At 46.0% G+C, this 10,488-nt stretch overlaps 1 protein-coding gene across 3 annotated transcripts; it reads left to right on the forward strand.

Annotated features, from left to right (window-relative positions):
* Positions 1-7,932: 7,932 nt before the first annotated feature.
* Positions 7,933-9,367, forward strand: LOC108158247 (parafibromin). Of its 3 annotated transcripts, none has more exons than XM_017290482.2 (3): positions 7,933-8,035; positions 8,187-8,844; positions 8,902-9,367. In XM_017290482.2, the coding sequence occupies exons 2-3, from the start codon at positions 8,305-8,307 to the stop codon at positions 9,262-9,264; spliced, it is 903 nt and encodes a 300-aa protein (XP_017145971.1). In that variant the 5' UTR covers positions 7,933-8,035; positions 8,187-8,304; the 3' UTR covers positions 9,265-9,367. The 3 variants fall into 3 exon arrangements, with proteins under 3 accessions (XP_017145971.1, XP_033246513.1, XP_017145972.1); XM_033390622.1 differs by lacking the exon at positions 7,933-8,035 and adding an exon at positions 8,109-8,126; XM_017290483.2 differs by lacking the exon at positions 7,933-8,035 and adding an exon at positions 8,109-8,126 and having other exon boundaries at positions 8,905-9,367.
* The last annotated feature ends 1,121 nt before the right edge of the window (positions 9,368-10,488 follow it).

A 10,488-nucleotide genomic window follows, 5' to 3' on the forward strand; every position in this document is an offset into this window, starting at 1 on the left:
TGGTAGTGTTGATAAACACAGAAAGTGTCATAAATGGTTTTTAATATTGTTTTTGTTTGAAAACCCCCCGCTCCCCCTCCCCGCTGGAGCCACATCTTGGCCCTTATGCAAATGGCATTTAATTAAAATCTCACAATCGAGGGGGGAGCAGGGGCGGGGGGCCTGCTGTTGGCCGAAAATTGTTGTGAACAAAAGTCTGCAAATTGTATTTGTTGTTAATTGTTGAAATGTCCTCCTGTTCGGACGGCTCCTCCTTCGAGTTCCTCCTCTGGCAAAATGAGTTTGGAAACAAATAAAAATGTCAAACGAATGAATAAAAGTTGTCTAATTTAATTTGTTTAGCAGTGGCAGTGGCAGAAGTGGCAGAAGTGGCGGCAGGACAGTGCCTCTCGCCAGTGTGCGCACACACACTCACGTAGTTTGGCAAATATTTGCACAAATTGAATAAAAGAGAGGTACAGCGTGTCTGTGTGTGTGTGTGTGTGTGTGTGTGTACTATTTTTTAAATTTAATTTTTAATGGTTGAAAACAATTAAAATTTATTTTTGCAATTTTGTTTGCAAAGCCAACCCCAATGACAACGGCAGCTGCCATCAAAGTACGTGTTCCAAAAACTTTGTCCGACGACGCTGCAGGAGAGGGGAGGAGCAGAGGGAGAGAGGGGGAGCAGCACTCATTCATCCGTCCATTCCCTGATTCGTCTTTAAACTGCATTCGATCCATCAATTTTGAATGTATTTTCTTTTTTTTTTTATGGGTTCTCCATTAACCTACAACATGATAAGCGCATTTTCCAGGCGCTTTTCTTTGGCCCCTTGGCTGATTGGGTTCTTTGTACCGCCCCGTGATGGATCATATTTTTGGTTGACACAAATCGGAAATTGGCTTTGTGAGCACTTTTCTACGAATATTAAAGGATAATCTTCGATTCCCTTTTCGAGGGAACAAACCATAACTCCTACACCAAAAACGGGCTGTTCTCAGAGCCCAGAATTCATTAATTATGCTAATACCTTGATTTGGCCATGTTTGTGGCTTTGGCTAACAATACGAACCACAAATTATGTCGCTGAAATGCAAATGTTACGCCGGCGGCTGAGCGGCTCATAAAGAGTGCCATGTGATTAGCAAAAGTCCCCAAAAGTTAACAAAAACTAAACATACACTCATAAATATGTATGTGCACATGTATGTATGTACATATAAGGGCTCCTTGAATGTAAGCAAATATCGCTTGGGTCTCATGGCGGAGCCTGCATAAAATTTGCATGCGATTAAAGTTGATAAATTGCCAGGGGGAGGGAGTGGGGGGACGGGATGTGTGAATGGAAATGGTCCCTGGGTCCAAGCTTCAAATACTTCGATCTTTGTACCCGATACTCGAAAAGAGTACAGGGGTACATTCCTTTTCTGGTGTGTAACAGCCCGAAGGTAGGGTTTCCGAACCCACAAAGTATATATATTCCTGATCAGCAGCAATAGCCGAGTCGATATAGCCATGTCTGTCTGTCTTTCTGTCCGTCTCAGAGACTATAAGAGCTAAAGCCAACCAATTTGTTGTACAGACTCCTATGATATCACACTTTTGCAAGTGTTTTACAGAATAACAGAGCTTAGCGGTTATGTTTACTGTTTGCCCCCATGTTTTGTCCATCTCTCAAGACAAGTGGTGGCAAAATTTGCCAGAGAATGTGTATTACCACACCGAATCGGGTTACCAAAAGGCAAGGAGGAAAAAACCATTGGTTATGCAGTACTGACTGAGTACCAGGTTTAACAGTAGAGCCGCGGCCCTTGATGCAGCTGTTGGCAGTCTCTCGCTGTCGCGCTCGCTCTTACGATCCACACGACGCTCGGGCGGCCGGAGCTTACGTTCCCACCCACGTTTCAACACGAATCTCAGAAATATACGACCTACTCGGAGCTATCCCATCGCTTGGGGATCCCTACGTCTAGATTCGCCCTCCCACAAACTCCCTTGATTTTCCTTGGACTGTGAATTTTATCCCGACAGATCCTCAATAGCTGGATTCCATATGCAGGCCCGAAAATATATCGGTTTTTGTAAATTTATTTGTTGGTGTTTTCTTGTGATATTTTTCCGTATTTCCGATATTTTTTCGTGACGAAGGCCGTCTAGAGGGACTTTATTATGAATATTTCCACAGAGTGGGCTTCAAGAATCCCGCGACACTCCTTCTTCGAGTGCGGAGTGCGGAGTGGGGGGGTAATGTGTTGCACCTGGTATCGGCGTCTAATGAACGTCGCTTTCAAGTGAAAGTAAGAGGCTAATGCCGTCAGTAAATTTAATAAGGCAATTGTCAGGGGACGGTGGGTGTGGCGGCCTCTTGGTTTTCCCGATGACTTGCTAAACCGATTTGCTAAAGTACCAAGTTGCCCCGGAACGAGGACACGGCGCACAGAGGAGGCTGTGCTGCCCCTCCGCTCCCTCTAATTACACCAGGCGAAGCGATGGCCGATTGCGGCTCCGGATCATTATGTCACCTGTACGAAAAACGTCTCGCACGTAAGCCGGAAACGAGGGGCCGGGCCAGAGTGTGCAGCACATTGTGCGGAAATGGCATTTGGGGCTGGTCGTTAGTTTGCCCCCGCAATTCCGAAACCAAGGACCTACATACCTCTGGCCCCTCCTTGTGTCCCACTAATACGATTAGTGTCATAATCGGAGCCGGTCTGGGGGTCTGTGATTCTGTGGGTCTTATTTGCAGTCTGGGTCCGCCTTCTGCTTGAGCAGAGAGATGATCATTTTCAAGTCGTAGTACGAGAACCGATGGTAGGCGAAGTACTCCTGATTCCTGCAGGCCCTGGGACCAGGCAAAAAAAGTGGGTTTAAAAATAGTTAAAGATCAGACAAGGAACACTGAGAAAATGTGACTGAATCCTTCAAGGGAAACCCCAACGAATGAAAGGAATATGTTTATTTGGCACTAAGCCTGTCATAAACATAAGCTCTAAGCCGGGCCATAAACAAACCCCACATAAAGCCAAAGCCAAAGCATGTTGAATAATTTCGATCATTAAACTTTTGCCACTTAAAATCCATTCAGGATTTGCCAAAGCAAAAACTTTAAGGAGCCGAACAGCGGCAGAGATAAATGCTTCAACAACCCAAAATGCTAGCCCTCGACAATCAACCATACGACCCAGAAGCATCCCCCTCCACCCCACCATCCCACACCCCTAAACAGTGGGGAAAGTTTTTAAAACTAACAACAATGGCAATAAAAATCACCAACAACAACAGAAACAACAGAAACATGGGTTAAATAAACGTTGAAACGGTGTAGGTGAGTGGATAGGGGGATAGGGGGGTAGGGGGCGAGGGGGGGCACACTGTGCACCAGAATGGTTTTTAATACACTCTCAGGCCCACGCAACACCTAAACTTTCCCACACACACGCACACACACACACACACACACACACACAAAGATGGCGCACATAACGGTAACTCGACGTCGTCTCCATTGCGGCCATGATTGTGGCTTGTAAATTTATAGTTTCACCAAGAAAATCGCGTTGGCAAAACTTTTTACAGCTATGTAGGTCTCTGCCACACCCACACACACTCATGCCACGCCCCCACCTGCCACCTGCCTCCAGCCACCTGCCACCTTCCACCTCCCACATACACAATCGCAATCCCAGTCAGCCAGTTGGCGACATCTAATTGCTTTTGTTTTGGGGCACACACGAACACGGCCAGAGACAGACACAGACACAGACACAGAGACAGAGAGACAGACGGGGTACAGTTGTGTCAAAGAGGTTACCACAGTTACGGAAGCCCTTTCGTTAAGGTAATTTTCCGCTATAATTTGTATGCTTTTTTTTTTTTCTTTGCCCGTCCCACTTAGGGTTAAAAGTTGAAAGTGTTGTAAAAGTGTACTCCTACTCCTACTCGTACTCGCACTCGTATTGTACGCTTGAATTGAGCTTGAATTGAGGTTAGTTCTTAGCAGGCCAGGGATGTGTTCCGATTGGATGGGGTACTAAAGATAAACCAATGAGGAAATTACCTTAAAGACAGGCTCCGATTTACTGTTGAAAAACGGAAGAAGTGGTGCTCCCTTTATCGCAAAACGCATTGCCAAAAGACTTTAATTGCAAAAGGAAAAAAACCGATGACTAGTTGATGAATTGACATTTAATTGACAGCAATATCAGGGCTATTTAGCTTTTCCCTATTTTATTAATAATTTTTATTGTAACCCAACCTCAAATTTTGCTTTGGAATAATTGGCTCTTCTATGTTCTCTAACACACACGTGAATATTCTTCCAGAATCTGATGGATTGGATCTGTTTTATAAGCATTTATAAAAAATAGTACAGTATGTATATTCGGAGAGTGCCCGGAAGAGCGCCCGATGTTTGACGATGTGTGGATGCAGCTTATTCGATATTTCGAATGTTAACCATAACAGAGGCTTTGGTGCGCCTAACAGACTCAGTTTCTTCGATCACTTGGGCAACTACTCTTTCGAATGCTTACACTCCTCCCTCCTTCGATTGAATGGTAACGATTTAAGGTCTTTTTACACACCTCATGAATACAGAGGTCCTACATAATGGCCTGCCCAGATCATTATCGGAATTAATCGGCTTTCCAAATGTTAAACTGGTAGATTGGTTTTTTATACGACTTCCAGTACTTCTCATAAAGTCTATCGGGAAGTACTTGTAGGAAAGTAGGGGAAAGAAATGGAATAGTTTTAGTCTAGTCTCCGCCTTCTAGGGTGTATATTTACCCCCATGTAACGGCTTATTCGGTTCATTTCCTCATCAAATGTTTTCTTAAGCCTGATGTAAATCGAATCAAATAAAACAGACCTACCTTCACCGTATCCTCAACTCGTATCCTTATAGATTGTGAGAATTACTCAAGACATTTGTTCGACATTCGTGGTGGAAAATGAAACAAAGCTGCAGCTGCAGATGAACTTTATGCAAATGTTACGGGAATTTCTGCCGCATGCCCCATCCTCGCTACGCTGATTACTCATTGCCGAGTGGGTGGTGCCAAAAACCAAGAAAGTCCTACCTTTTGATGCCCTTCCCGATGCCAGCAGCATAGAGAAGGGGTCCGCCTTGGAAAGGGTATACTAGGGGCGGGGCTGTGGACTATTTGGCTGCTTGCTTAATTAAAATGCGGAGGCAGTGCGAGCGCTTCATTTGGGCCGCTTAATCGTCCTGCCACAGATTCGCATCGGCTGAGGGCCGACTCCCACAGCCAGGACCCAAATCCAGACTCGGCTTTCCGTTGTTTCCGCCGTTGTTGTTGCTTTGCTTGTAAAGTGTCAAGTTTTTCATTATAATTTGCATATTTTTCGCCAACTTTTCGTCTGCACCTCCATGGCCAGCGAGCCCCCGAGCCACCCCCCCCCCCCACCGGTCCGTGGCAACAAGGCAAATGACAACAATAAGCATTATGGCAAGAGGCCGCCTCGGCTGTGGTTCTAGACAACATTCCAGGACAGGACCTAGGCTACATTCTCGCCAGCTATCCTGCTAGATACACAGAATGTATCTCTTAAGCCATTTTCAAGTTTAATTCCTTGACTCCGCTCCCCCCCCCCCCGTCCGGTGCGGCCTCTCCGAAGATGTTGCCGAGCCGCGGCGCATAATCACGCGAAATCTGAAAACGTGTCTGGTATAATAATGAGCACTGATTATAACTTGAAATTGTGTGTAAAAGTACAGTTGTGTGCACAAGTTATGCTACGTGCGACTGCAAAAAAAACCAAACCAAAACAAAACAAAATGAAAATTCGCCAAACTTTGATGGGAAGCCGGGAAAAAGGAAAAGACAATAAAGCGAGAGGCTTTCCTTGGAGAGAGTTTCTTTTTAGCCAAAATCTATAGGCGGCCAATGTACTCGTACATTTCTTAACCACTGTGCCACCTTTTTTTTTTTTCTGTTCCTTTCTTCCGAGTCCTTTCCTTCTCTCTCTCTCTCTCTCTCGCCTCTCATTCGATTTGATGCGTATTTAAACTTAAAATGAACTCTTCTTAATCAACTTTCAGCAGGAAGGAGCTGAGCTGAGCTGAGCTGAGCTGTGTGTCCAGGGCAGCAGGAACTAGCCTGCTCCCCACCTCCCGATGCCCCCCGGCGCCATTGTTATGTGGTATTGTGCCAACATGGATGATGGCATGTCCTCTCCTCTCCCTCCTCTCCTCTCTCACTCATCCTACACGTCCGCGTGCTCCATCCTGGAGTACGTGCGGAGAGCTTGCAGGATATTATATAATGTGTAGTAATTTGAATTTGAAGTGTGTGGCATGGAATGGAGCGACGACTGACGCGTCATGCCCTCTGTCGATTTTTCTTTCTTCTTTCCTCTTCTTTCTCCCCCCCTCTGGCTCGTCTCGTCCTGTGAGCCCTAAAGGAAACATCAAAAATGTTCCTCCCAAAACCAGGGAGCATGTGGGAGACGGGATTAATGAGATTTTCTTTTATGGATTTATGATGATTATTTTGCTGTTATTAGAGTCTAGAAGCGTGACAGTCGATTCTCCATTTTAAAGTAATCCTTTGATATATGACTCGGCCACGGGAAGGATCCCAGACACAGTGTTTCCACTCCACTCCACTCCACTCCACTCCACTTGCAAAGCCCCACTAAATCACAAAAATTGCATGCAACCGCCGCCCCATTAGCCGGCTCTTATTTATGGCAACGCGACTTTCAATGACAATTCAATATATTTTTGGGATATTCCTCCACCAAAAAAAAAGCGGAGTATATGATGGGGAAACGAAATCAAACGTCGGTCATTTTTGGTTGGTCGTGGCCATTTTGGCCTGGCCGAAACAGACACCAGCTATAAACCATTACAGACGATTAATTTCATTATCCGCGCCGCGAGTGGCAGATCAAAAACAGCAGCAGATTTATGCCCACGACCGCAGAAATATCGCCTGCAATTTTCCAAACAACCCGTCGTTTCTTTTTTTTTTTTTTATTTTTATTTTGTAATTTTTGTTTTCTGTTGATAATTTGGTTGTATTCTGCTTTTGTGCCGTGTTCCAATGATGGATTGATCGAGGCGATAGAGCGTAAATGTTCTTTTATGGCATCACATTCTAAATAGCAGCCCCCCCCCCCCCCCCAAAAAAAAAGACAATGAAATGGCATGGCCCCAAATCCCAAATCCATAAATTTGCATGCTTTTTCTTTGTTTTTTGTTTTGTTTTATTGCCCTGAAAGATAGGGTTTTCATGTATTTAATTATGATTTATTTAAAAAGCCTTTTATTAATTATTTTTAGTGGCAATTTTGAAGCAGTTTTTATCTGTGGGGTCTGGGGTATTTATGTATTTTTTGTTTTTGAAGAAGTTTTATGTGTGAAAATGCAAAGAAGCAAAGAAAATACAGAGACTCCCGTTTCGTATTTGCTGAGAGCGGCAGTCGTCTCAGGCGCGCTGTCGAGAGCGAGAAATAAGACATAAGAGAGAGAGAGAGAGGTAGAGCACTGCAACGAAGCCATAGGGAGAGTGTATGTATTGCGCTCCCGCTCTCTTTCGCTTGCTGTTGTTTTTGCGTGCTTGCACTTGAGAGCAAAGCTCGTAAACGAAGTGGAGATCAACAGATAAGACACTCTCCCTTTCACTCGCACTCTTGGCGAGTCTACTCTTCAACGCTAGGCTCTCCCGAAAACCACCTGGAATGGCATAAAAATGACAAGAATAGCGGATCATGCGGCAAAGTAGCAGAGACCAAAGCACAGAGAATTTAGAACTCAGTCAAGGACAAAAAATGAACTGGGAATTTATGGAGGACGCTCTGATTGGTGCCCAGCACCTCGAACTCCTCCGCAAACACTCCAGGACCGTGTCCGGCCAAACGAGCGGATATTGTGGAGGCTCTGATTCATTTGTTTTCTGATTTCTCTGATTCACAAAATATCTGGATCTAGTAGTCCTGGATAAATACTCACCTCGTATTTAATCGTTAAATAACCCAGAATTTTCAGATCATTCAGTTCGTTCTAGAAATCGGAGTGAATCGGACGTAAGTTGAATTCAAAATTAAAATCCAGTATTCGGATGGAAAAAAAGTTGGAAGTTCGGAAGTGCAGAAATTATTTTCAATATTTTTTTTTGTGTGTGTTTTTTTTTTTCAATCAGTGTTTCCTATTTTCTATTTTCTTTATTTTGAACAGGAAAAGAAGGATAGATAATCATAAAGTAAAAGAAAAAGTCCTTGAAAAGTATATAAATCCCCAATCATCTGGGGGTTTTCAATCAGTTTTGAAAGTCAGTCAGACCAAAGGCCTCACAATGGAAAAGAAAACAGAAAAGAAAACATCGAACTTGGAATCGAATAAAACATTGAAGCAGACCATATCCGTATCCGTATCCATATCCATATCCATATCCGTATCCGTATCCACATCCGTTGATGCCGAAAAGAGCAGCGCTAAGGAGGAAGCCGAGAAAGTGGAGTCCATTGGAGTACCATTGGCTGGGAGTTGCTCTTCCGGGGAGGGATCGGTGCGGCTAGCCCCTCACTCTGTCAAGGATGAGAAGAAGCCGGCCGAGGAGCAGGCACCGCCGAAGAAACATCACAAGCGAGACCAGGAGAAGTTCCTGCTGCCGGTGGCCAGTCGGGGCAAGAATGACCTCAGCAATCCGGCCAAGCTGAGGGCTTGGGTCTCCTCGCGCCGACCCATCATTGTGGTGCCCCAGGCGGTGACCAGCCTGATCACGTTGCACAACGCGAAGGAAGTGCTGCAGCATCTGCACTTCGTGCAGCCGGACATGGAGAGTCTGTTGGACGCCCCAACTCCGGAGGAGGTCGTCATTGAACGCGATTTTCCGGTGAGCATTTCGCCATCATCGCCATCTGCCTCTCGCTCATCCTCTGATTCTATCTAGCAGATTGGCAGAGCCCGGGAGTACCGGATCATCGATAACGTGTCGAAACTCGGCATCGATGAGTGGCAGCGTGTGGTTGCGGTCTTCGCCCTGGGCCCCCACCGCCAGTTCCGGGGCTGGCCCTGGATGGGCGATCCCGCCGTCATCTTCCGCAAGGTGTGCGTCTTTCACCTGTACTACCAGGACGTGGGCGTGCACAAGGATCTGCTGAATATGGCGGTGCATCCGCTGGAAATCCCCAAGAACGAGCCGCACACGCACGGCGGCATATTGAAGGAGTTCTGGGGCACGTTGGACGAGTACGTTCGCACCCAGAGCCAGTTTTCGTTTCTGGCTGAGGAGGGGTCCTACCTTCCCGAATAAACACAGACAAGAGGCCGGTCCCTGGGGTGCATTCCATTCTAATTGTTTGTCTTGTTTGTATTTATAAAAAATTGAAGCAAATAAATAGAAGATTCAGATTGCAGTGGCCCCCACGCTAGACGCATCTTCCATCTTCCATCCGCTTCCGTTTCCGCTTCTCCCCACCATTTTGACGTATTTCTATTTGTATTTGCCACGCTTTTATTGTCGTGGTCGATGGCCGCCACAGAGAAGACATGAAAGGATTTGGCACTCGCTCGCATTTCTCTTGCTTTCTCTACTCTCACTCTCTCTCTCTCTCTCTCTCTCTCTCTCTGCTGGGGGTCATGTTTAGCTTTTTTGCACCCCGTTTGAATGGCTTGGCGCGCCTTGAGGGGTTCTCCAGCATCGCTTCGGTCTCTTTGGTCTCTTTGGTCTCTTTGGGTGTTGCTTCTTGTTTGTTTGCGTCTCATTGAGCGTGGAACGGAGCCAGGAGCTCGAGAAAGAGACCTGGAAAACGTTTTCGTTTGGATTTATTTGCTCAAAGCCAGAGCAAAAGTTGGCTTCTCCTTCGGGAAGGGGGGGGGGGGGGGGGGGGGGGGGGGGGGGGGGAGGGTTGGCAGGCGGTAAACTGTAATTGTCATTATGGCCCTGGGCAGTCAGCCCCAGTTACTTACTAACCTCCAACCCCCTTTACCAGACAGACGGGTATTACCATTTGTATCTGAGATTGGGCCCTGGCTCTGGCTCTACCCGTCATCTCTCGCGCTTGGGGAATGTTTGTCTTTGGCTTGAAAGTAAAGTGAAGGCGACTTGAGTCACTCACCCGCCCCCCTTTTGGTGGCCCCCAGCCAAGAGCTTTTCATATTTAGACGTGCTACTTGCGGCCACGCCCACGCCCACGCCTGCAATGATCATCATCATAATTTAGAAGGAAGTTCTACTACCCTGAACCCACTCCACTCCACTCCACTCCACTCCACTCCACAAAGTATCTATCAATATTTGCCTTTTCGAAGGAAGTTGGCTTTTGCCTTTTGGCGTATTTGTTGAGTTATTAACTGAAATTAAGAAAATTGAAATGCGTTTTCCGCATAAGAGCGTGAAATTAAGGTTATCTCCCACTCTCCCCCTCTCCCCCTCTCTCTCTCTGACTGGCCTGAACTTTTCTAATTATCAGACAAGATAATTAACTCAATTCTCAAGGCCTAAACCACAAATGGGTGGCAGCACGGAGCGGCAACA

The sequence above is a fragment of the Drosophila miranda genome, chromosome 3 (genome assembly GCF_003369915.1).
Source record: "Drosophila miranda strain MSH22 chromosome 3, D.miranda_PacBio2.1, whole genome shotgun sequence".
NCBI lineage: Eukaryota > Metazoa > Arthropoda > Insecta > Diptera > Drosophilidae > Drosophila > Drosophila miranda.